Source organism: Falco peregrinus, chromosome 3 (genome assembly GCF_023634155.1).
Source record: "Falco peregrinus isolate bFalPer1 chromosome 3, bFalPer1.pri, whole genome shotgun sequence".
NCBI lineage: Eukaryota > Metazoa > Chordata > Aves > Falconiformes > Falconidae > Falco > Falco peregrinus.
The window spans coordinates 61,292,882-61,320,608 of record NC_073723.1 but is presented as its reverse complement, the minus strand read 5'-3'; the positions used below and the strand labels follow the sequence as shown (position 1 = coordinate 61,320,608).

The following is a 27,727-nucleotide window of genomic DNA, read 5'->3' as shown; positions in this document are numbered from 1 at the left end:
AAGTCTGTCCTGTCCTGAGTTCAGTAAAGAGCTCTTAATAGTCATGTCCTCTTTCTCTAGCTGGTGGATTAGCATGATACCAAGTTGTTCTAGTCTTCTTGTTGACAAGAATAAAGAAAACGTCACAGAGTCCCTCAGTTTTCTCATCCCTTATTTCAGCAGAGTGCAGAGGAAGATCCAAGCCCTAGGACTGTTTATTTCCACACAAGCAGAGCCTGTGATTAACTCGTGCTCTTTAATGCCAATGTAAAACACAACCCTCACCTTTCAACAACTGCATTTTGAACCTGCAACTTGAATAACTGGGCTTGAAAATTATTAATCCCACTATGGCTTCTCTCTGGACTTCCAGAAGAAAAGAAATCTTTGTCTATGCTCAGCAACCATCCACTGCAGGTTTAATTGCCCAGTGGTCAGCACTGAGGGACAGTATATGCAAAGGTGAACACTGCTTAAAGTTTGAATGTGAAACATCCCAGCTCTGGGATTGATACTCTGGCTGGGAAATGAAGGGCCCAGGAATAGAAAAGGTTCCCATCTGATGAACTGAAAATGATCGCCTGTGAGCAGTTAATTGTGTAGTTGCACCATCAGGCTTTACAGTGGTTTACTTACCTAGAAGATAAAACAGAAGAAGTTTCTTGACCAACATGTGTAAGAATATCTAATTTGTTTGCAAGTTTACCATGTTTATCCTGTCCTGGTACACTCCAGTTCTCAGTGGAAGGAAACGAGAAACAATTACTCTTAAAAAAGTTTCTCTTAAAATTGCTGTCTGCTGACAGTTTGATTGAGATATCAAAAGGCTTTGCTGTTTGGGAACACTGGGTGTTACCCTTTGGGATTAAAAGCAAAGGCTCTGTAGTGCATTGTGAAATGGATTCTGGGAGGAGATGGTGAAAACTTTCACGGGGACTTAGATATAAAACTGGTGGGAGGGAAATAAGTAGTCAGGGTTCTTGCAATGATAGGACTGAAACAATCAGATTCCATATGTGCTGTGTAGGATGTCACTTGTCTTGAAATCTAGTCTACTGATTCCTACCATACTGCAGTAAAATGACTGGAAGGATCCTACAACCTCTTCCTACCTGCCACGGCTGTCAGAGTGTGCCTTCTGGTGAGTCTAATATCAGTCTGGTGATCAGTAATGGAGTACTGGGGGGAAAAGACCTCCATACATGTCTGGCAGGTAGAAAACCCCCAGGAAAAAAATCTGTGCAGGTTTACAACAAACAAATTGTACCACCAAGTTAGATTTTTTGTTAGAATTACTGAACTAATGGATGATGGGAATGAAATCGATTAAGCAGTTCTGAGCTTTCAGTGAGGTATTTTATATAGCGTGTCATAAAATCTAGTGTGAAAAATGAGTAGCCATCTGAGCTGCAAAGAAACTGTCCTGAAAGCTGAGGATTGAATCAAGGACTTAAGGGGAAGGAAAGAAAGTTCAAAAAATAAATGACAATGACAAACCAGAAGGAGGCATTTGCTCTGGGCTCTCCAAAATCTGGTGTTCATTTCACTGGTATTTCATGCCCTATTAGGGAGCTGTTAGGAGAGGTGGAAGTGACAGTAAATTAGGAGATTCAACTGAGTTAGAAATATGAGCAGGAATTAATAGGTAGATTAATTTCCCCTCAGCCTCAGATTCACTCAGCAACAGCTCCCCGCCCCCGCCCCCGATCCCTGGACACCCCATAAAAACCCACGCCAAACCTAATACACAGGGAGAAGGGGCAAGAAACACAGTAGAACTGAAATATGTGCCCGGGAGGAGTGGCATGGTAAGGTCGGCATGGACCTTGGTGCAGAGAACAAGAGGAGACCTCTTTGTCGGCTGACTGCCAGTTCAGCCCATTTTATCATCCAAGTGGGGACCCTCCAGGGCTATGGGTTTTGGTTCTCTCTCACAGCTTGCTTTGTCTGACAGCTGTGCTCTGCTTGGAAGGCTGAGAAGCCAGCAGAGACTTGCAGAGATAGGAACTGAAGAGAAGAAAAATTAGCAATCCAACTCACACAGCACAGAAAAAGGGTATTTTAAGGAGTATGCAGGAATGCTTCATAGCATGTCACAGGAAGGTCCTGTCTGCAGAGTGCTGATGAAACTAGGCTTCAAATACAGCTTTGCTGTACTGATTTTTACTCCCATTTCTATGTTTCTTCAATAATAAATAGCATCTTCTTCCCACGTCTCAGGTGAACTGCACATTGTGAAAATATTACTTCTTGAAAATAAGCAGACAGGTAAACCACATCCTCAGATAAGCCAGGTGGGGTGGCAGTGCCCTGCCCTGCTTGGTGCCAGGGGAAGGCAGTGAGGACCTGTTTCTATGCCACACTGTGTAAAAGGTCACTTTGCTTTTCCCTCTCCTGTATTCACTGCTGCTGAATTAAAGATATCTTATGGCTGTCCACATGACATCTGTACTAGCAGATTCCAAGGAATTACAAATAGTAGGGTAGGTATAATCTTTTTTTTTTTTTTTTTTCCTTTGTGTCCTACACCTGGGGAAATGAGAGGTAACACAACCAAGCTGACAGACCAGTGTGGGTCTGTGGTGTAGCTCAGGACAGACTCCTGAGCCCCTGATGCCTCGATGCCTTTCAGGGAGTTGCCAGCATTAGTTTTTTCTAACTTCTTATTAACACTTAATTCCCTTCCTCCCCTTTAACATTTACTCCCAAATGTGGTTAGCTGAAACCACTTGTAGACCTGGAGAGTGCCTTTTATTCCTTTCTATGTGTTGTAGCAATTTCTATTCTAAAGGTCTTGGACCTTCTGTGACTCATTTTCAAGTGTTTTTAGAGTTTTGAGCAAGTCTGGTAGCAACTATGAGTGATAGTAAAACCTTGCCACACAGAAAGACTAATTTTCATCTGTTACAGAGATTAATGTTATTCTTTCTGGATATAAAAGAAACCTCCTGGCTGATGAACTTTGCTATGACACTGGGTGGGAATGGCTCCAGACTGTTATTCTCTCTCTTTCCCCAGAATCGCTTTGCTCAGCAGCTATTTGTAGGATACTGAATAAGCCAAGGAGCCCTGCCAGTTCCTGCTGAGAATCAGTGATCAGCTCTTGTGCTGGGGGAAAAGGCGGTAGAAGCTGAGCCCTTCTGAGGGAAAGCTGCCTTGTTAAAGACCTGTCAGCTGCTGCCAAAACCAACAAGGCGAACAGCCCTTATGGGCAGCCCGTGGGGTTGGGAGCTCTCTGCTGGGGGTGCAGTCCACTGGTTGAAAGCACCTGGGGTTTGAAGGAGCTGGTGGTCCTTTCTGATTAACAGCTTTCTACAAAACACATTTTCATCTAATTTACCTCTTATGGCTTTCAAATAAGCAAGTAATGTCACACCTGCTAAGCAGCTAGAATTATGCAGCATCATAAATTAAACTTTTTAATTTGCCAAAATTCCTGACTTATACCATTTATCATTCAGAGCCATCCTTCAGGCAGGAGGCAGAATGAGAGGGGAACCTTTTCCCATTGCCTCACAGTGCAGGATGAGGCATGGATGATGGTGAGCAGTGGGTGCCAGCACCAGAAGCTCTCCAGAAGGATGGATCATTAGTGAAGTCATTAATCCCAGCACACATGTGTGGCAGTGGTGTGTTTTGCACTACATATCCACTGCAGCTGCTTTTGGCTGAGTGACTGGCAAGGCCCTGCTTGTTTGGGTCCCCGTGGCACAAACTGAAGCCCTTGGTGGCACGGGCACCTTTGAAAAGTGGGGGAGCACTGAAGAGCCAGCTGATTTGCTGCTGTCAGATACTCTGGGAAGTTCTTACAAATGGGAGTGCGATGCTCGTATTAGTGATGCTGTTCCAGCTGAGTACTCTGGCATCAATTACATTCGCTCTGCCATACAGGAAAGTGTCCTTATGAAGCTGGGTAGTTTTGACCTCTCTCTTCCTCTCCCTCGACACAAGACTCAAAGCTACTTAACCCATGAGACAGAGCATCACGGAAGGGGCTATTTCGGTAAATGCATTTCACTGATGGAAGCTGGGCTTTGAATATTGGTATCTCTTGAAAATTCTTTAATATAGTGAATACCTGTTGGGAAAGTACTGATGAGAATGTGTTTTGCATACAAGAGCAAGGTGCTGCTGCCGCTTAGCACAAGCTTCTGGGAAGCAAAATCAAAAATGTGAGCTTGTCTCAGGTCTGGTAATTGCAGACAAAATGGGGTGCCTGCAGGGTCTTTTCCTGTGAAATTTTTCAGTGGGTTTTTCCCCTACTGCCTTTCATTTCAGGCCAAATGCTGAACCCTTCTCATTTCTTGAAGAGTTGTGGTAGTGGTGGGTTCTTCTTTCAAATGAGAGATAAAAACTTGCTCATGGATTAGAATAGTTTGGGATGGGGGATGTGGAATGGAAACACTATCATGAAAAAGTAATTTCCTTTTTAAGAAATATTTGAAGTCACAACAATTTGGTTTTTGAGCAGATCTATGAAGAGTTATCTAGGCAGCAAGTAATACAAATGAGTTAAATTACTCATAGGCAGTTGCCCTTTTCCATAAGCAAAAAATCCATATCAAAACAGAGATAGGTATATATGCGGATGCGCTTAGGGTAAAAGAACTGCATTTAAAGAGTTGAATCCAAAAATGGTTGCACCACAGAGTCTAATGTAAACAAGAAGATGAAGGTGATCTGCGGTACCTTGCAGAGACAGAGTTTAATTTGGATGCTACCCCTTCTTTCTGTAAGACATCCGCATGGCTGCTGGGAAAATAAGTTGGGAGGGAGCCAAGAAGAACAGCGGTGAACGTCATGAACCCCACGAAGGGAAAACAAAGTCCAGCCACCGCATGCAGTGCAGCTTGGCTTTCCCTCTCTGCTGTTTGCTTTCCTCAAGCCAGAAGCGCAGCCTGGTGTCAGGGGGCAGAAGGTGGGTTTCATGGGCTGCCCTGACTGTTGAGAGCCTCCTCCCATTAATTACTAACAGCCTTCAGAGGGCCTGCAGCTTCTCTTGACTTTTATAGCACCACCATTCTGACAGGGGACTATGCCATGGCCACGGCCCCGGGGCCTGGAGGAGGTGCCTGCAGAGCAACACGCCATGTCCTGTGCACAGTGTCTGAGCCTGCGGTGCAGGGCTGGTTGACACAAGGTCTGTCCTGTATTAAACTAACTCACAGCCAGATTTGTCTGGAAAAATATTCTAAAAAGCAACGCTTCCTAATACTCCAGATGTAAACTTCAGCAAGGCTGGAGGTGTTTGCACCAGCTTGCCTCTGTGTCCTTCTGGACAGCCTTCTCCCAATGGGATCCTGGGCTCGTCAGTGGGAGAGCAAAGGAGCTGTGAAGGCTCAGAGATGCACACACTTACTCGTGGCGCCAAAACTGCTCTTCAATTTCAAGCAACCAGGAGAATTCACAGGGGTTTTATCTTCCTGTGGTCCCTTCTGAAGGAAGCCAATCTTTTAAGTTAACTGTGCACATTGCCCATGTGATACTGATAGAAGGTTCTTCTACACTATATCCCTGCTGTTAGAGACCAAGTCTGGAGTAGTTAGACACCTCTTGTCCCAAAGGACTTAGCCGTATTTATGCAGCATAGGGATGACATGGCAGGGTCAAGGTCTGTAAGCGTGTTCATGCCTTTGATGTGCTGGCACCGCTGAGCCGCTCTCAGTCAGTAACGCACACGCACCGCATGGGTAGTAGAGCCTGGCTTGCTTCAGCTTATGGCTGGGCCTGCAGCAGCAAGGCAACTAATTCCAAGTCCAGTGGTGGAACATGCCCATCCCCATGAACTGGTACTGTTAAACGTCTTCTGGAAGCTAAATCAAGTAAGTTGGTTGTACATACCTCATCACCATGTGAAGTGTATTTAGAGCTTCACACCTGTGAGTTATAATAAAAAATATGCTAACATATACAGCAATAAGGTGTGATTTGTGATGTTAATGACTTTCCCATCTATACATTTACTGACAAAATATATTGCATAATTTATGAAATTGCTTTCGTGCTCAGACCACAAATGATGCCTCCTGATTGGCTCAGTTCAGTGCCATATGTTGTGTAGAAAATGTATTTATACTCAACGAAGATATAAATTGTAAGGAAGCCTTAAGTACAATGATAAAATTACAAACACATTTTCCGCCTGTTGAACACAGAATTTATATTTGTAATCTTATCTTGGTTGTGTTGCAACAGTCAGCTTGGCTTCTGTTTTTGCCCCTAAAGGCTTTCTTCAAATATTCCCTTACTAGAAGTGGTTTTTTAAGTTCTACAACCAGACAATTAAGTAAGTACAAAGAGCACAATAATTACTTCACACAGCCAGTATCGTGCCATGTGTGGTAACGTCTTTCTTCATTTCAGTTTATTTGATCTAGTGATATGCTACACTGATAGACTGGCTTCCAAGTCCATATTCAACTCAGTTACCATCAGTTTTAAGAGAACATTGCCGCTCAAAAAATACACAGATGTACAAAAGCTTGAAAACTGGAAAGAGTTCAAGTAATTCAGGGATTTTTCATTCTCATTAACTGATAAGAACATTTCAAATTTAAACTCTTCTGCTATAATTATATATATAAGTCCATTTCCCCAGTTTAAGTCACATTATTATATAACAAGTTGCTTTAAATCTAACCAGTCGGTTCATCCTTCCTCAGAGGATTTAGGTGTGGAATATGCGAGAGGACAGGTGATTGTTACCCTTGTTACCTGTACACCATCTACATCAGCCTGTGGAGGCAGCTGGACCCCTTTGAGGATGACTCACGTGTGGCCATCTCTGTATCCACAGGAAAACAGTCTTGGGGTGGGCAAACTAGGAGGGTCCTCAGTCAGGTGGACACAATTTAATGGTGGAGTCAGAGCCTTGGCATGCATGTTTCATTTGAAACACAGCTTTCTGACAATCCTGGTAGACATTAGCCAAGTTGGCCAAGTCTTCCCTCCACCCCCCCATCCCCCCCCCCCCCCCCCAATTTCCAGGGATGAATGAAGATCTGTTTAACTGCTGCCAGCTTCGTTAGCTGATTGGGGGGGGGGGGCTTGCTGTCTTGGCCAAGCACTGCTCTGAAGGTTAGGTTTCCTGAAGGCAGGAGGGAAATCCCCCCATGACTACTCTGGCACTTGTAGAACAAGCAATTTGTCTGCCTGGCTGCTGAATGTATTAATATTTGAAGTTAATTTGTCTGCTTGAATAATCTGGTGCCAAATCATGTAGCCATTTATCAGTTGTAATAGGAAGATGCTGCTCTTGCCCAGGCGCCCCTAGAAGGCAACCACCATAAACTCAGCACATTTGACACAGCTGATTGAGGAAAATTACATTGCAATATTGTTCTGACTGCTTGGTTACAAAAGGTATGTAGTAGCTTTATGTGCAAGGTTGGACTAAATCATATCTCCACAGTCCAGATGAAGTGTAACAGATGAATTTGCACTTGTACCAGCAGGTTAGGGGAGGGTGTCTAGTTCTTCCTAAGAGTCTCAGCTAAATGGAAACCTCATGCAACAAGTAGATGTGTTGAAAGAGAGCGTTCTCAGCAGAGGTTTTTGGAGGGGAGAGAATGCTCTATTTAAAAACACAAAAGGTAAACAACACCCAAACTGATAAAACTCTGCCCACCTTCAGCAGACGACACTCTGCCCCAGGCTGTGCTGCTGACAGATGTGGTGGGATGGCAGACGGGAGAGCAACGCTGTCAGCATGAATGAAAGCCTTCTCTGGAGAACACATATTTGGCAAAGCCACCTGTGAAAACAGATGCAGGATGACCACAGACTGATCCTTGAAGAGATCCAGAATGTGGGTCAGAGGGATTTGGCAAGAGGGGATGTTGGCAGTGTGGAGGGAGGGAGGAAGGAGGGAGTGCCAACAGAAGGAGAGGGAAGCTCGATTTGACCAGCGTGCTTTGTCATCTGATAGAAAGACAGTACAGTTTAATATATCAAAGGCTTTTATTCAAATCAGTTACAACAGCACTCATTTACCGACCCTTTTGGTTGTCAGACTGAGGCATAGCTCCATGCTAGGCTGCCTAAAGAAGGCAGAAGGCAGACTGATAGCAGTTCATTCATTCATTGTCATTGAAAGAGATACACATTTGTGCATGTGCTGTCTTCTTGCTTGATCTCGACAGAGATTGGTACAGGCGGGCTAGAATTACCAGGATGTGAAAATTATCTAGTTTGGGGGGTGGCTTTTATTTTTCTCATATCCTACCAAGACAAAGCCAATATATATATATATATATATATATATATATACAAACTGAATACCATGAAGCAAAAGTGTTGCAAGCCATTGGCAGATGGTTTTTTAGCAGTGGTATCTCTGTGGATTTGCTTAAAGGCTGGTTGTTTTCAGATGGAGACTGTAATCATTCCAAAATACAAGGCTGCAATCCACCAGCACAGCTGAATCTGTGCTGATCCCCTGTAATGGCAAAGCAACGTTTTGTTGTGTGTGGTGTGTAATATTGATTAAACTCCTGCACATGGCCAGCAAAGGTCACTCTTCTTATTCCTGGCTGTGCGAGAGTTTCACAAGTGTTCCCACCAAACAGCGCAGAGTGGAGAACACAAAGACGAGTAGATAATGAAGTCTTCAAGGACCAACATCAAATTTCATCCCAATTCTTATGTAGTAAGGCAGTAACTGTATTTCACTTCCAAGACTTTTCATCCCCAAAAGGCTTTATATTATAGGCTGATTGTTATACACCATATAAATCAGAATTTCAAGGGGACACAACAGCAGGCTAGCTCTCTATGCATTCAGCTCCACTTCTAAAGGCTACAAATACAGAGAGTAACGAGACTGGATACATCCCAGTATCTCTTCAGAGGCTGTAATTACTAACCTGATGTGTAAGGTGAGTATTAAGTATGTGATTCAGCATGGTGCTCTACCTTCTGAGTTATCTGAAGTTAATAGTTTCTGAGGGAGCAACTCATCAGGGTTAAATGCCACCTCCTTGCACAGCATCTACAGTTGTGCAGGTCTGGAAACTCTCAGGCAGGGCTCTGCTGCACCTGTAATATTCATTCATGGCATGACAAAAACACTAGCAGAGGGTTTTTTTGTTCTAGTAACTGCTGGTTATAGACAACACTTAACATGGACTGAATACTGTACAGATACAGAGGAGGCCAGGTATCTGCCCCAAATTTTCTGCCACACACAATTCAATTCCATGCTTTTATCACTTCAAGTGGGGGGGGTCAATCTGTCCTGTCTATTTAGATTAATTTTAAAAATGTGCTTTTAATAGCATACATCACGTGCTTAATTTTAAGCACTTAAGCAATCCTATTCATTTTATGACAAGTAAGCTCCTATTTAAAACTTTTTGTTGAAGCATGTAATTGACTGACAGCTGTAAACGTCAGCCCCACGAACACTTCTATGCCATCTGTGAGGAGCTGACCCCAGTGAGCAGCTAAGGCTCCAAACAACTACTTGCACACTCTCCCCACCCCTGGTGGGATGGAGGAGAGAATAAGAAGAGTAAAAGCACAGAAACTTGTAGGTCAAGATAAAGATACTTTAATAAGTGAAGAAAAGAGGAAGAAAAGTGGGGAAAAAAAACCTCCAGCTGATGCAAAGGCATTCACTCGCCACCTCCCACAAGAAGACCAATGCCTAGCCAGTCAGTCTCCTAGAAATTGCTTCCTCCCCCTCTGCCCCCATTTTGTTGCTGAGTACGATGATGTGTGATGTGGAATATCTGTCCCAGCTGTGTCCCATCCCATCTTCTTGATCACCCCCAGCCTGCTTGCTGGGACAGGGGCAGAATGTAAACAGAGAATGCTGTGTAAACACTGACCAGCAATAGCTAAAATTTTGGTGTGCTATCAACACTGTTTTAGTCACAGATGCAAAACACAGCACCATATGGGCTGCTGTGAAGAAAATTAACTTCATCCCAACCAGACCCTATAGAGCATCATTGGTATGACACGTACAAAGACTGTTGAGATCAGATGCAAAATCTGTGCATCGGATTGATTTTTGTGCAAGTGGGACTAGGCAAGAGGATATTAATGTAAATGCTTGTAGGACTAGGAGTTCTGGTTGCATTTACTCAGGCTTGGCAGCAGTATTAATGTATGTCTAGCATGGATGAGACTTATGCTTTAATTGTGGCCCCCGAGTACATCTTCACAAAAAAACGAATTACTAGAAATATCACAACTGTAGAGATACAATTAGAAGTCTTCTAGCTGTTACTGAAAACACATCAATAGAAGTGTTTCACGAGTAAAAATACCATTGCTTGGAAAGACTGTCAGTGAACATGAGATATTAATCTCTGCTGACACATTCCCTTAGACAAGCTACAACCAGCATTGCTCTCACTCTTCATTGTCAAAGCCCACCTTTTCCATGCTTTTGTGCATTGAGTACTGTCAACAATATTAAACAAAATCTTGGCAGGGTGATTATTGATGCCAACCTCTTCCAGCCTCACATCTCCCTTTTCTCAAGTCATACTGCCCAGAAGGAATGTCATGTGCTGCAATGGCAGGACTCAGAGGGAAGCGGGGTGGAGGCTCACGGGGCAGGGGATACACAGTCCTGGGGTGAGAGGCAGGATGTGGCACCAGAGGGCAACGCATCCTCCAGAAGGGCCCTTGGAAGCTCCGATGGAAGATAACAGACCTGAAAGCAGCGTAGCACCACAGCTATCCTGCTCTGACTGGCCAGGCTGGGCCAGGGAGGTGTGACGGCCTTGCCCTAAGAGTCAGTGGGAAGCTGGGGAGACGGACTGGAGGAGGTGGGGGTGGTAGGGGATGGTTTTCAGGCTTAGAGCAGATCAGGTGAGTCTGGGGAAATAACCAGTGCAGGAGCTGCCTTTTCAGCTTTCCACAGAAAAGTCTGCTTTGAAGCACCCAGCAGGGGTGAGGAAGGCATTTTGCTTTTGCTGTTTATTGAAGTTTGTGAAGGGTTGACAAGGCTTTGGAAAGGTTCCTTCATTAAAATGGGCTAGGATGCTCAGCTAGCAGCTAGCAAGGGCACATGGAGCAAGCTGCCTTGTGCCAGCGGCGTACAGAAAACTCCCACAGGCAAAGCGGCTGAGGCAATGTAAATGAACCCATCAGCTTATAATTTCACCACACAGACAAGGCCTAGCCTATGAAAAACAAACAAACAAATGAGCTTCAATAGAAACAGCATTATTTTTCACACAGTCTGCTGGGTTTTACTGGTACTCTGCCCCAAAAATGGCAGTGGTCATCGGCTTCCTTAATAACCATCAAACAACAAAACTAAGCTGTACATTTTTCTTTTATTCCTAATTTAATTTTTCTTTTAATAAAAAGTGAGTATCTGGCATCAGATAAGGGCTGCATGAAATTTTGTAGTCTAAGGCTCCAAGCTGATAAAGAAAGTGTAAAGCCAACAATAAATGTAAAATGATATGACAAATCGTTCTGCTACAGTGATCTGCCTACATACCTTGCTGTTTCTGAAGGCAAATGCACTACTGCTTGAAGAAGTTACTCTGGGAGGCACAGCAACCAAATTACCTTTGAATCAGAAAACTAATGAGGCCCTAAAACCTCAAGTAAACTTACGAATCACTTACTTTCCTTTAGTCATCCTTGATTTGGAGGGGGTGGGGAAGACACAAAACCACCACAAGGGAAAGAAGACTCAGCGGCTGCTCCTGCTGTGAGTGTTTTGGAGCGAGTAATGCCAAGGGGTTTTAGGTTTGCTATTACCATTACAACCTCTCCAGGCCTTCCCGAAGGAAGCTGCCTGGAATAGCTGCTGCTGGAAGTGTCAATTTATCTTCATTGCTATACCTCAAAGAAGAAAAATCTATTTGGGTGTTTGCTACATGTTATTAAAGGGCCAGTGTTGACTGAGAAGGGGCATACACAGTGAGCAGGTAGACCTGGGGAAACACCCACATACAGTGAAATAGAAGCGAATGTTTCAGAGATGTTAAAGATAAGCCCTAATAAGCTGAAGGAGAAAGCCAAAATTAAGGTGGTTGTGATGCTGCATAGCGTCTTCAGTAGTACAGAGACCCTTTTGAGCCACACTGTGTACAGCTGGGTAAGAAGCTTTTTCTACGCTTAATTTTTTTAATCTTACTATATGCAGTCCTTAAGCTTTGGGTTAGTACTCTGAGAAGCTACCCTCCCAGTGATAGACTCATGTTGCTGATAAAGAAGGTCAGGAAGCTGTTGGGAGCATTGCTGTTAAAAAGATACAGATTACCTGCATGCCATCGGCTCTCTCACCATCCCCATTACTGCTCCTTCAGAACAATTTAGTAAATATCTTCTGCCTCAAGTCCCAGAGAGACAATGAGTTGGGTGATGTAGAGGAATTATAGAGGAATGAAGGCAGGTTAATTAACATTGATAATATACAGCTGCGGGCTGGCTTCAGGGGCGGTGGGTTGGCTGATGTGGATAATGCACAGCTGTGGCTGGGTCCTGCTAAGTACTTAAATAGCTCTAAGGGGTATGAAAGAGGAGCACTGGATGAAGATAGACCTGGGAGAAGCAGAGGGAGGAGAGAGGGAGAGTGTGCGTGCCTGCCCTGGATGTGGGAGGGGCCCTGGGAGAAGAAGGGAGCCTGGATAAGGAAAGGCTGGTTGGAAGAGGAGCCTCAGATGATGAGAGACTTTGGATGCAGCAGAGGCAAGAAGCGGGGTTAACTGGCCTGAAGAGGATGGAGAAAGAGCATGGGCAGTAGATGAACTTTTGAAACCTTGTGGGGGTTTGGTGGTTGTGCTGGGGCAAGGCATAGGAACTACTTATTGAAGTTAACCTGGTATGGGGTGGTAAAAGCCTTGTGTAGCTGGCTGGTTTTGATAGTGCTGTGACAGGGTGATACCTACAGCGAACCATTTAAAGTATCTCTTTATTCATTTATGTACCTCTTATGTACTGGTAATTGAAGAAAACGTCTCTTCTTATGATCTTCCAAGCTAGGACTGATGTCTCTGTTAGTTCTGCTGCTATACTGGGCTTGTAATTGTGTAACTTCCTTCTGAAGAGGGAAGTTGGTTTCCGAGCACTTAAAATGGCTGTCACTTCTCTTTTCTTTCCTTTGTCTCTTCTAAAATGCCACCCTCCAGGTAACTTTCCTAAAGCCTGTGCTGCTTCTTGAATACCTGCTGTCCATGTTAACCTCTTCTTCCTGCTCCTTTCTGATCCCTGAAGTTTTCTGTATTCCTAACTCCCAAAGTCCGCATCTGTTTTTAATTCTTGCCAAAATATTGTTACCTAAGCCTGGATTTCTCTATCATTTATGTTGATTGATAGCTGTAGTATAAGAGTGAGGAAACAAACCTTGTTGTGCTTTCTTTAGCTCACTCCAGTTTTAAGGCATTGTAGTTCACAGAATGTCTTTTGGGACAACATCACACAGACTCTATAACATGGGTTTGACTATGCCTATGTTAGAAGAAGAACAACAAAAAAAGTAATGTCAGTAAACTAACAAGAAACACTGCAGAACTCCCTCCTCCTCATCTCCCTCCCTCGCCTCATCCCCCAAGACATACCTGTGCAAAGTATGTCTGCAAGAATACAGCAGCTGAAATAATGTCTAGCGGTCTCTGTCCTTGGGAGAGATTGCCATGATTCTTGCTGCACGTCAATAAATCTCATTCACATTTGGGATCACATTGTCTGCATCACCATCTGTCCTTCAGCACACTGATCCATCTTACTAATTCTTCTTGAAAGCATCAGGGAATACTGGACACATACAAGCGTGTTGCAATGAACAGGTCATGGAACCCGACTTTGTAGTGTCCCACAATTAATACAAAGAAGCATGCTTGGCTGGCATACCTGGTCCATTGAGCTGGTTGTGAGGAATGTCATGTTAGAGGATTGGATTTTGTTTCTGAACACTAGGGGTTTCCAAATGAATCTGAGTATGCTCTGCAATAGGCTGAAGTGCTACAGGGTTTTTCCAAGGGCCATCATTCTCCTCAGGGCTGGGGTTGTTTTTCCTAAGTTTTTCTGTACCTCTGTGCAATTTATAGCAATGGCCCATACTTGCCAGCTAGATTTTAAAGCAATTTCAAAAGAGATGCTTTCCAGCAGAGGAAGTCTATCCTCATATCTTCAGATCTGAATTTTGACGTGGTTTTGATCTGGCAGTTGACAAGCTGTGAGTCATTCTGTCCAAGCTGGATCTCTTGGATTTAGAGGTTCTCAAAAGATTGACTGATACATTTATATAGATACTTCCCCCATTCCAGATGGCTAGCCCATTAAAAGGATCGTTTTAAGAGCTGAAATACTGTGCAGCCTGCAGCTTCCTTGCATTGGGTTTCCCAGATAGCTTTGGAAGGCTTCAGTATTCAGCAGTTGCTCTGTCTGCTATGCCTCCTTGACACTTCTGGGTGAGAGAAAGATCTGCAGTTTCAGTGGACAGTGCAGCAAGCTGTTGCTGGCTCATTCTCCTTTCTTGCTACTTCATTGCTGTGCTTCCTGTACCCATGAATGTAAGGGGAGTCCCAGCCTGTTCAGACATCAGTGAATGCTCTGGAGAAAAGGGAACCATCCAAACACCATGGAAGTGCAGTACTGCCCTTCTCAGGACAAGCGAGAGCTTTAATGGTATAAACCTGTCCACTGGCAGTACCAGTAACAGCCCTAGTAACAGGACACTTGCTTTCAAATCCCCCATCAGTCATTCTAGCATTAGTATCTTTAACATGATGAATTACTTCCCCCTCACAGCAGTCATTCTTCCCGAGAACAGATGCACCATCACCCCTTTTGCAGCAGCGATCCCAGAGCGAATGGCAGGGCATGCCCAGGGCTGCGGAGGAATGCTGTGACAAGACCGAGTACTGCAAGCCCAACATCATCTCTTCTTCATACAGCAGGGTGATTTTAAGGTTCTGCATTTGTGCATATGCATCTTTAAACATTCAATCCACCTCTTTTTATATATTGGCACGGCACATCTTGCTATTGGCTGGATCAACACTGGATCACACAATGACCACGCTCTGGAGGTAGCTCAGTATTTACAAGAATTAATCTTAAAAGAGGCTTAGTTGAAGGTGCTCAGATGCCAAGAGATATTAAATCAAATGAGATTTTATCATGTATGTAATTATTTATTGAGCTGAGAATCCATACAAGGTAAACAAATGTTTACACTATCATACAGTAAGCATTTCCAGGGCTTAATAAAAATGATTGTCACTCACTGTGCTTCACAAAAAAATTAATTTCAATGAATAAATAATTTGATGAAATCAAAAAGTATTTACAATATAAACAAATGAAAAAGCTTTGGATATATTAATCTGAGCATCCTGTATTTTGCATTTTCTAACCGTATCTCTATCAAGATTCTCTCTCTGAAATGGTACAAAGTAGAAGAAATCACAACTCAACAAAGTTAACATGATTTGGTATATGTCTTTCCATTAGTTCAGATAAGCTACATATGATTCATTTATTATGCACGTGTTAGAATACAAATATAACTAAAATAATATCTTATCAAAATGCCAGACAGCATTCTCCACAGAACAAAAATGTACACTAGGCTGTGACAATAACTGAGAATCACAGGCAACGAAATATAACCAAAAAGTACAAATTCCTTCATAAGAATATAATTGTGCTCTCTTATTTACCAAAGGACTATGCTGCTTCACCACATCAATGGCTATGTACGAATACAGTGTTCAACAACTGCCATGTGGTTTGGTGTACGTTCATATGGGTGTCAAGCAGCGGCATTATTGTGGAAAACGGGCAGTGCAAGCAGTTTTATAAACATCTTTTTGGGCTCTTAAAAAGAGCCAATTATACAAAGCAGTATAAGCATAACACTGAGAAGTCTTCATCTCATTTACACAGATATCATGAAGCAACTTGCTTTGTTTGTGGTGGTGAAAGAAGGATCTGTCTGTGCTGTTTATTCAATCAGCCAGAATTCAAGTATTCCAGAGCCACTTCATAGCAGAATTTGTATTGATCCTGAAAAATCAAAAGAAAACCACAAAGTCGGTTATTGAAGGAACTTAATTAAGGGGATCAATATTTCTCTTCTGTTAAAATTATTTACTTTCAGCTGTTGTCAAAGGGAACCAGTTTGCAAATCCAATTTATATTCAGATAAGAAAATCTTTATATTAACCAGACAATAGACACTACACACAGTCACTTATGGTACTGCTTATATTAGATGCGCATTTAGCTGCTCTAATAGACTTGTAAGAGAAAAATTGACTACACGTAAGCAAATTGACTTGTAGCCCTTCTGTCATCTGTCAAAATGTTCATGTAGCACTTTGCCTGAATAGGAGTTATTGACGTTTCTCCCTGGAAATGTTATCTTAAAATAGACCCAGTGTCTAGTACTTCCCAGGTCGTAACTTTTATTTTAATGTCATTCATATACTTGCAACACTTCAGGGCAAGAGCTGCTTACTGTTCCTTCTCTACATACAGCCCAAACCCACGCTGTGAGATCAGGTCTGAGCTAAATTAATTGGATTAATTCCAATTAATTTTTAGCAATTAATGGTGATGTGTAAGTTAGGCTGTTATCTGGGCTAAGTTTTCAGGTGCCAACTGGTTTTATTTGCAGCTGCTTGGAAACAGGGCCAGTTCCAGGGAAATCCCCTTCCTGTGGCATGCAAACCCAGTCTGCAGCCTTCGGAGCCCAGGGGCTGTGGCTTCGCCCTTTCACATCTTCAGCGGTATAGAGAGGCCAGTGCTCTGATGGCAGTCACTGATGGCCTCACCGCTTTGTGTGGGCACATGTATCCCTCTTCTGTTTTCATTCTTGCTACTCACAATATTGAGCAATGCTACAAACATTTAAATGAAACAAAAAAGCTGAAAGAAATAGTAGGTGCAGGTTCCCTGAATCCAAGGGCTCTGGTTTCTAACAATTCAGTCTGGGAATACTTGCCAGTTTTATGACTATTGCTGCTGCTGAAATGCCTCTTTCTCTTACGCACTTGAATCAGATAATAAAAGATAACTAAGCATGTACTATCACACAGGAACAACAGACTTAACTACCTGAGAGCACTCAGCCTTCACCTTCCCAACATCACAAGCAGGAAGGTTAGAATTACACTTCAGATGTGTTTTATTTTTCATTCAACAAACATTTTAAAGGATTGACTCTTTCGGCCTGTACTTGTGATTTTGGGTCACATTTTAGCTGAAAGGAGAGTCAACCTTAACATGTAAGGACCAAATAATATTGCAACAATCAAAAAGCCATTAACAAGCATGGAGAATTTCTAAGTTCCTTTGTTGAGAGCTGTCACTTCAAAAGAAAGCAAATCCACGGTGGACGTACCACCTAAGTTATGAATGAATTGCATGTAAGGTTTTAAGATCCTGCAGGGTTCCATAAATTGCTTGTGTCTTCTTCAGAATGAGAAAAGAATAAAAAAGAAGAAAGGAAAGAAAGGAGTACTATGTAAATTATTCCTTTTCTGCTTTTATTTTGCATATATGTTTCTAAATAAATGAAAATTATTCTATAACTACATAACAGCTCAAAACATGAGATCAGGCACTCATCCGTTTCCATTTTCCTATGATCATTTTATGCTGATTTACTGATCCATAAGAATAAGCCATTTTTAGCAAACTGAATACCTGTCTTAAAGACCAGACTTCTATTATTTCCCACTGTGTTCACTCATGTGTGTCCCTCATACATTTTTACTATTCACTTGATGGTGGATACTAGAAGTCTCTTTATGTTAGCTAGCTTCATATATATATATATATATATATATACACACATATATTTTTTTTTTTCCCTAGGACACCTATTGGTAGGTCCAATAACATTTATCACAAAATGCTTTGGGTGGTCTGTAACAGACATTTTGTAATACCATGTGTTACCTTTGTATGATGGCTGAATTTCATAGATTTCCATATCATATGGATGTGGCATTCAGATTTTTACACTTGCAGGAAACCCAAATGTTTCAATGAAATTAAGAGATGAATCTCTAAGTATGGGCCATAAACATTGCCCTTCTTCTTGTCAGAAAGTGCATAACAGGTATTGATAAAGCAGTCTTGAAACTGTTTTTGTGAAATACTGTTATAATTCTGAGCATTTGATCTTTTACCACAGAATTTTACAAATGTAGATGAATATTATTGTTCTCATTTTTCAAATATGGAAACTGAGGCAAAGACACTTTAATATAAGAAGGATCATAAGGGATAAAGTCAGTAACAGCATCAGGAAAAGAACTCGATGTTCCATTTCCCTTTTACCGTGAAACAATCTACACGGAAATTGAAACCTTGCTAACTCAAATATTTGTTCCTACAAGGTAGCAGACCAAGACTGAAGAGATGTGGTTCTAACTCTGCTCTGTCCATGAATTACACGACAATGGGAAAAATCCTGATTGTCTCCTGCCTTCGCTCCTCTGTAAAACAAGGAAAACAATACTGATCTCCTTCACAAGTGCTTTGAAGTCTCCTAATGGAAAAGCCTTACAAAGCCTCTCAATGCCATCCAGATATTCTCAATACCATCCTCAATTTGCTAAAAGCTATTTTTATATTCTAAAATAATACATTTAGCTTTTGATTAAAAACATTCTCTGCTGAAAAATGGAGACAGCTGCCTGACAAATCTATACCTGGAGAACTGTCACCAGTGGGAATTTATAGAGAACATTTTCTTCAACTGTACATCTTCACACTGGTAATTTTCTTTTTATTTTTATACAATAAATGAATAAGAGATCAGTGAGTTCTGTGGACTTAAGCTCTGGGAGAACAGAGAACAGCAGGCCTGCCAAGTCTCTATCCAAATTATACTATCTGAATGAAGAAGTAGGACATTTTTCTTAATATCTCGGAAATAAAAATGTAAGGTTCTCAGCATGATGATTCTCCTCCTGAGAATATAAACTACAGGAAGAGGAGCCAACTAAGCTGTTCCCACCCACCACTGCAAAAACTTGATAGTTTCTCACTGCTACAACATCCACAGTTGCTGACTCATGGCCCCGTGGTGCTGCTTGTAAACTCCCTCCCTGCTTTGCACAGCTGGCAACATCTGGCTTTTTTCCATGAGCCTGGCCAGAGCAGGGCCTAGGGGAGGGTCTGGGACTGCACAGGTAGGCTAAGTGAGAGCACTGCAATGGAGGATGTGGTGGGAGCTGTTCTTCCATGGGACAGACGAGGTGCAGTGATACATGTGGTGGGGAAGTGGATAACCCTACCCATCCACACATGAGCCTGAAAGCCTCACTCTTCCTTCCTGCTTTCTGCACATTCTGCAGCGTGTTTCACACCCAGATCTCAGTAACTCATCCAAGAGAGGAGGATCTTTCCTAAAATTACAAGAGGCTGGACCAGTTCTGCCAGATGCCTCCTGCCTCACCCTGGGCACCCTGTAGAAATGATGTTGAAACTTCTTTAACCAGAGCTTGCAAAAGTAGCTCAGATTGGTTTAGCATCCCTGAAGCTGCCCAGACACTGCTTCCTTCTGCCTATGATACTAAATCGAATACAGCTGCCTCTACAGCAGGATGTTGTAAAACAGTGTCATTTATAGCCCAGGCTTCAGAATAAGGTACCATGCTACACCCATCTCCAAGTATAGAACTATACACTGGAGTGTAAGAACCTGCTGGTTTAAGCTGTTCTGCAGCTCTTCTGGCATAGCAGCTGGCACTTCAGCAATTCTCCATTTAAAAAAAAGGCTCATAAAACACTCTCTAGGAAAATAATTGCACATGGCCCCTTGTTTCTGAACTTCTTTAATCTTTCTATGAGATACAGCAACCGTAATTAAATGCAATATTCTGGATGTCAAACTGAAATTCATGGCTTTGATAAATATTAGGCGATTAAGCTATTTATAAAATATATAATTTGAAAATCTGGCATTTCATTTTACATAACTATTATTTCTACTATGCAAGGGCTGCACTCCACTTGGCTCAGCCTGCTAGAAAAGGAAATTAATAAGGATGTTCGGCTGAAAGTTTAAAACTCTTAAAAAATTCAAATGAACAGAGACAAAGTCTCCTTGGGAAGAAAGAAGTGTAAAAATACTCTTACAAGTGAAGTGACTTCATTATCCCTTTTGAAAATGACTTGCTTGCTTTGTGAACAACTCCCACTGCAAATCCTGGAAATCTTACTGAGTCTTCTGAGAAAAAGGAACATTCTCTATTTAGTGGTGCAGTTAAAAAGCTCATACCAGAAGGTCCACCATGTTAGGCTTATTATTCCTCAGTGTCTTCACAGCATGGAATACGTCAACAGCCCTCTGATGTCGAAGCATTTCACAAACAATACTGATTGCACAAAATGTCCCACTGCGGCCACCTCCATTCCTACAATAAAAGTGATAAAATGGCTCAGTTACAATTGACTTTATGTTACAAGTTCGTACAGCACCAGAGATGGCTACAAAAGGCATGAGTTCCAGTAGGGAGAAAACACAGAACATTCCTGCCCCCAAAGGCTGCCGAACTCTAAGCAGAACATAATTTTAAATTGGAATTAATGGGCTGAAAGATCTCAAAGCAGCAATTCAGAATTCAGAATTCAGCAGACTGAAAGCCTGGAGGGAACTGAATGGCTGAGTTCTGCACCACCCTTCAGTGAACACTTGAGAAGCACAAAGAGGATGCTAAAATAAGAACAAGGTACTTTTAGATTCTGTTCAATGCCCCTTCGTGCCGTAAACACACAAGATTGCAGTGAGCATCAGGCCTGGAAATGTTATAGAGAAAGTGGATCTTTGAGTTCTTTTATTCCAGATCCTGGTGTTTTTCTCCTGGACCCAAAGGCATTTCGGAGGGACAGCAAAAGTGCCCAAAGTCTCATTTGTAGGAGCCCTTCTGGTGGCTGTGCATTTGGCACGGCAGTAGGTGGTGCTGCGATATTCCCTGGCTGATGTGTTCACCCCTGGCAGCAGGCAGAGGGGCCACCTGCCTGGCAATGACTACTTTTAGAAGTGTATGTATTCCCCCTCCACCCACAGTATCGGAGGATGAGAACCCAAAGTGACTTGCTAACAAAGAAAACAGGCACAAACGTTCATATGCATGATCAAAACCAGTATTTAATAATACTTTAGCCCCAGTTATTTTTAATCTTTAAGAGAATATCTTTCTTTCCGGAAACCCTATTATTTCTACAGCTATTCTAATCAGAATCCTTAGGCTGTGCTTCACTGAAAATAATAAACTTTAGTAATTACCAGAGTGCAGACTAGTTAGGTAGCAGGCCTTTCAAACCAGCTTCGCAAATGGTTGATTTTCAAAGGAAGATACAACGTCGCACATCTGTCACATCCAGACAGTATGAATAGAATGCTCTCTGCTGCCAAAACATTGCCTGATATTGTGGGACTCTTTGAGAATTTTAATTAAAATAAAGTAATTTAAAAGGATTATACTAGAGCTTTTTCTTTCTTTACTGCCTGGAAGTGACGCATGTGTGATGTTGTACAACCATTTAATATCATCAGCCACCTCAGAGATAACAGTAATTTGCACTTCAAAAGGGTCTTTTCAGCTAAAGATCTCAAAACATTAATTAATCACACTGCACAATGCCCCTTTGATGAAAGCATTATTACCCCCATTCTACAGATGGGGAAACTGAAGAGCAATGACTTGTTCAAGGTCAGTGATAGTGGGAATTATTAATTCATTGTTGGATTTTCCTCCATCATTCTAACATTGGGTCCCAACTTTTGGAAGTGTGGTAGCATGTGCTTTTCCCATTAGCGTGCCCCTTCTCTGTCATGGCAGCATCTTTAAACAGATGTTTAGAGGAAGAGGGATACAACTTCAAGCACTGAAGACCCAGTCTTAAAAGATCAGGTACTGCTGAGGTTAAACGGCATGTACAAGTATTAGGCCCTATCAAAAGAAGGATGGTGGCAGAATGGATGAGAGCCTGCATCAGTGGAGCACAAAGGTCACAGGAGGACAAAAATATATACCATTATTACAGAAAGGTAAGGCAATTACAAGATCATCGTAACTGGTCTATCATGTCACGTTTACTTCTGTGCTTTATGTCTGGAAGAGGAATCACCCCTCCAATACTACTCATTTCTACAGTCCTTATCTGTAGAAATAAAAGGTACGTTGTTCTGAAGGTACAGTTTTGATTTACTCTGAATAAATATGCATATTTTCCATTTGCAAAAGTCACTGGACATCTTATATAAAATAGAGTTAACTTGTACCCGTCATCTTTTCACAGGGATCTACCACGGGACAGAGAGGGAAACTTATGAATCTACATAAAAAAATCATACAATTCTTCTTGTATTCAAAGCTTGTAAATGAACAGTTTATTTATCCAGTTCCAGATTAGATAGATGCCTCTTCATCTCTTCACTTCTTCACAAATCTTGTAAAACCTGGCACAAATTTCTGTAATAGTACTCCCTTACTTTCTCTCTTTTTTCAGTACTTACAAGCAATGTACAACTGTGCGTCCCTCTCCCCCGTTATATTCTTCCTGCCACTTCTCTACTTGGCGGATGAGCTTCAAGAAGGAACGTTTAGACACTGGAGTGTCTCTGTACATGGGCCATCCCAGGAACTGGAACTGCTGCACCATCCGATAGCCGTCTTGGGGCTGTGGAGATTCAGACAAGAAGCAGGAAAAAAACCCAGCATTTTTTTGGTACGTAATTTAGACATTTGCATCAGTGAGGAAAGTTGTTCAAGCAGATCACTGCTGACAAGCTACTAATGTAATTTCAACTGCCCTTGAGGAGTTATGACTTTTAATTTCCAACAGAGTTATTAGAACAAGAGGTTTTAAACAAATAGACTAGAATAGAGCAGGATCTCAGCTGCAGGATCAAGCAAATAATTAATATCATAGCTGTAACTTGGTAGCAAAGAGGGAGTTGCAACACAACTTCAATTATCTACCTTTTTTTATATGCTTCAGCATTTTGAAGAATGTTTGTGTGCCTCTGTTGTTTTTTACAAGAAGGGTCAAAACTTCTCAAGATATTTTGAAGCAGGAAACATTAAGAAAAAAAGAAATGAAACCCTCAGATGTTTCCAGCTTATCAAAAATCTAACTACATTTTATTTTGTTGTGTGCTTCTGCAGCAGTCAGAACCCCTCTGGTGAAACGTTACTGAACAGTTGCTTTATGGTGATTTAAAATAAAAAGGGAGCATAGAACAAGTATTAGTGGCAGAAAATTACAGTCCTTTGAAAAGGGCGTAATAAACACACACATGAAAACTTTTTTTGTAGTCTAGGATTTGCCACTTTCACTTCTGTGCAAAGTGAGGGCATTTTAGTGCCACTTTTAAAATGAGCAACACACAGAAATATTGACATTATGATTTTTTCTCTAGAGTAAGAGGTAATAGAGAGGAGGTAAGATTAACAAGATGAGGGATTGAGACAAAGTGGATGCAGCATTAGATATGTTCTTCAATGGGTTTTGTCTGCTTTATGCCAAAATTTGGAACCTACTGATTTCCTGGCCAGTTTCTTTCAGCTGATGGCCTCTCTTCCCCAAGCACATCAGCCAGCCCCAGCGCCTGCTAAAGCTCACATTAACGCTGCTAGGGATTGTGTTTTTATGTTGCCAGAGTTGCTGTGAATGCAGGGCCTTCTTAGTATTAAAGAAGTATCTTGAAGCTCACAATCTGCTTCCCTGTTCAGGTATTAACATGTTTTTGGGGCCTTTCACTGTCCTGAGAGCTACTACTCCTACAGAGGAATACTGCTTATTCCTAGCTATGGTTCTTTGGTGATTGATTCCAGTCCATTGCAAAGGCTCCCTCCACCTGGATGGGAAGAGACGCCTGGGCTGTGGTGGAATCTTTTTTTCCACTCAGCCTGAAAGACATGCTTTGTTTAGTCTGTCAAATTTATGGAAGCATAAAAGCTGGATATGAGAACGCACTTGTCCCTCTGAAGTGCTTACATGTACTATGAAGTGTGATTAGTGGGTAAAAGCCCGAGACTGGTATTGAAAAACATGCCTAGTATTGGTGCGCAGCTTGCTTTGCATGACACGGGATACAAGTATTCAAGATGGCTAATTTCAAACTGTTGAAAACAGCACTGATTTCAGCATTTCCTGGCTACCATACAATCTGAATACTGCCTTTATTTCATTTGCATTTAACGCACTTGAGATATGCATTAAAATATTTTTTACTTTAATTACACATAGAAGGCTTTTTTTCTCATTGATTATGGTGTGACTCAGTATTGCACCATTGCTTTCAAATAAATAAGCTGAAAAATGAGAATGGTTGTAAGTGAGTTTTACTTTCATTTTTTGTGATTTGAGTAGAGTCATCTACTGAGACAAAATTGTTTTGCAGATAACATCCTTACTCTGGCTGCGTTATAAATTCGGAATATCCGGCTGATTATGTCTTCCTCTAAATCAGCTGACACAAACTCCACCTGAATAGGACCGTGTCGGTGTACTCCATTTTCTGGCCAGTACTGAGGACACAGCTATAGAGGACCACAAACACAAAAGAACACAGTTAATCGCTTTGAATTTCACAGTGCCTCAATATAAACTTCCATATTTTTCTTGGTGCTACATTTATTACTGAAATTCTCCCACAATATCTTTATAAAATACACAGCACACCACCTTCCATCGGTTTGGAGCACTCCGCTTTTACTTATGTGGAACAAGTTTAAACTTTCACTTTTCACTTAACTGAACATGCAATTGCTCGCTGCTGTACTCGCCATTCTCTGGTATTTGGAGTAACACATTTCTGACACTCAACATCAATTCTGCAATATGTTATGACAGGACAGGGGGATGCTGTCAAATATTACCATATCTTGGAGACAGCATGAAGCCTGAAGACCAAAAGCTTGGTATCTCCAGCTGTCCACAAAAGTTGGTAATAATTCAAGCTACATCAGAATGTGTGCTTTATACTATGAAGGGTGCATCAGCTCTCAAAACTTAGGAGTTAACTTTCACATCTGTTTCACCCATGACTGATGATACCAGTTAATACCAGCATTGCTTTAAATTTTCAACAACTGCTCAATTTCATCTTATGAATGCCATCTGAAAATAGCAAAAAATAAAATATGCTTTCTTTAGTGCTCAGAAAACATTACTTCTAGGTATCTAAAGATCACAAAGCAGTATTACCATTATCCTGCACAGTTCTAGTGTCTAATAATATCACAATGGCTTAATCCAGGAACCAATTATCATCTGTGTTAATGCTTTAAAGATTAAATCAACACTTTGCAAGCAGGTTTTTGAAGGTAGACTCTGCTTGTCCATTTTTTTCCCATAAAACTCCTAATGACATTTTCCCAGGGATATTTAGAGCAGTTCAAGCACATAGCTTTTGCAAGCATTCACCAAAATTAAGTACGAAATCATGAAATTTTGTTTGCTTGCAGAAGCATTGATGTCATATTTGGAACCTTATTTTATTCAGTAAAACAGCTGTGGTCTTCATCCTGCTGCATTGCTCTTGGTGATCCAGAGCTGAGCTGACAAATCACATTTACTCCAGATGTTGTTTTGCATTTCTTGTAACGCTTAGTCCTCAACAAAGCCGTTTAGAGATGACTACATCTTAGGAAAACATAATCATTTACTACATCAATTAAAAAGAAAACTGGGTCTGATTTGCAGGAGTTCACTTAAGTTAAAAACAGAAATTTCGAGAAGGAAAATATATTTTCATTTATTTTAACCCCCCAACATGATTCAGTCTGCTGAGCAATTTACTTTCCAAATGTTGTCTAAATCTTACAAAAAATTTTATTATGAAATATGCTAGTGTACAGGATAGCAAAATACAATCCATACAGCTATTGTAAATTTAACATGTGCACAATTTAGTACACATCCTTCAAACACATAGGAATACTACAGATCTTTGAAAAATGCTTAAATGGTAATAAGCAGAGCTGTTGCTGGAGCTGTTTTAGGAAGCCAAGATTTCCAAGCTCCAAAGAAACTAAAAGCATTTAGGTCTGCGCATTTTGCATGCACGTGATGCTAGCGACTCTCTTTAAGTCACAGTCACTGTGAAGGGTTGAATTTCATTTCCCAAAAGAGCATAACAATCCACGTAAATTATAATATCTAAACAGACCTTTAAACACTTCCACACATACATAAATAATAATTATAACAGTAATTATTAATAGATCTGAATGTAATGTGTGTTTTTAATAAGCTCTGCCCTCTCTCCACTTCTGTTTGCTCTAAGGGTTTTGAGATTTATTCCTAATGAAAAGATTGTTACTCACATTAGAGGGAAAAAGTTTAACACATTGCAGAGGCAGGTGCATTAACTGCATATCCCAATAGCTTTTAAATCCTGTGAGGCTAATAAATGCTTGAAATAGCCATGCACTATTGTAAATTCAAAACATAGCCCACAAATTAAAAAAACTCTGTTCAGCAGTCCCTAACAGTCTGACTCCCTTGAGTCTTTTCTTATTCACTCAGAAAATAATCTTAGACTCATGAATAAACGTTTTGTCTTTCATTTCTATTTCTGTCCCTGTAGACAGTTAAGGGCTTGGAATCAGAAATTCCATCTTTAAAATAGTGTGTGGAGTTCCTACACATTCCCTTGAAAGAAAAACCAGAAGATTAATATGTTTTAAAACCAAATTCTTTGTGTTAAAAAGAAATGAGGAAATGTTTTTCTAAGTATGTGCTATACTCAACAAAACTAAAAAGATTCTTCATCATATCGACTAAAGACGACATGCATTCTGCTACAAAAAATAACAACTGCTCTTAACCAATAATTAACAAATATTTACGTATCAAGAATCCAGATTACCACCACGTTATTCCAGCAGATGGCTGGTGCAGTTTGTTGGAACCAAGGAAATTGTATCTGTTTAAGGACTTGGAACTGCGCAGTTGCGAGCCAGGCTCTAGGACGTTTAGTGATTAATGCTAGTGATTAAACTGCCAAAGTAGTAGGTAGGGGTTTCCAATTTTCTAAAGAACATGTTCAGCATGCACAACTCTTTTGTAAGGTAATTACCCTCCCTCATACATTTCACTGCCCTGTTTTCTCTTCCGAAAGATGCTTAAGTTTCCAATCTTGTTTAGTTCCTATCTTCTTGCTAACAATGTAATTTTGTGCCAAACATAACACATATTTTCACACTGGGAACACCTATACCCTGGTAAGTAGACCAAGGTCACTGACCTGTTTCAGGCAGGCTAATGAATAATTGTTGGCTTCTCTTTATGACTTTTGGCTATTAGTGTGTTTCAGACTTGAGTCAGAGTTCCACAACCATCAGTTTTGGCTTTTAGCGGCTCTTCTCAAAGCATGTTCTCCTATCAGAACAAATGATGGGCACATGCACTTATGTGCGTGTGCATTAGCATTTTGGTGGCGAACCTGCTACCGGTCTGATTTATTCCTCTTTCTCTATGTGTATCTCCAAGCTATAAATAAATTTTTCAGTGTGTTAGTATTTAATGTTGTTTTATAAAACTAATTATGTCCTAAAGCTTTTCTGAAACGCTGAGGCACTAGCATTCCTATTTTGAGTGGAGCAGTTTTCTGGACTTACTTGTGCAGGATCCACATCGTTCAGCATAACTATTGAAGTGCAGTGATAATCTAGGACCAGTCTCCAGAAATCTTTGACAGTATTTGGTAAGGGATGCTGTGTAACTATAAAAGCTGACGGTTGCTTGTAGCTCTGCAAAGAAATAACAAGATAGTGAGAAGAATGGTATGAGATAAAAA

General features: G+C 41.3%; 1 protein-coding gene across 9 annotated transcripts in view; it reads right to left on the bottom strand.

Moving 5' to 3' along the window:
* Nucleotides 1-15,068: 15,068 nt before the first annotated feature.
* PTPRM (protein tyrosine phosphatase receptor type M) overlaps nt 15,069-27,727 on the bottom strand; it is a 482,101-nt gene continuing 469,442 nt past the window's right edge. For all 9 annotated transcript variants that reach the window (XM_055799826.1, XM_055799827.1, XM_055799831.1 and 6 more), the window contains 5 exons: nt 27,549-27,680; nt 24,339-24,464; nt 22,436-22,599; nt 20,195-20,330; nt 15,069-15,963 (listed from right to left, as the gene is read on the bottom strand). In XM_055799826.1, coding sequence (XP_055655801.1) covers nt 15,910-15,963; nt 20,195-20,330; nt 22,436-22,599; nt 24,339-24,464; nt 27,549-27,680 — 612 coding nt within the window. In that variant the 3' untranslated portion in view covers nt 15,069-15,909. The remainder of the gene's footprint in view (nt 15,964-20,194; nt 20,331-22,435; nt 22,600-24,338; nt 24,465-27,548; nt 27,681-27,727) is intronic.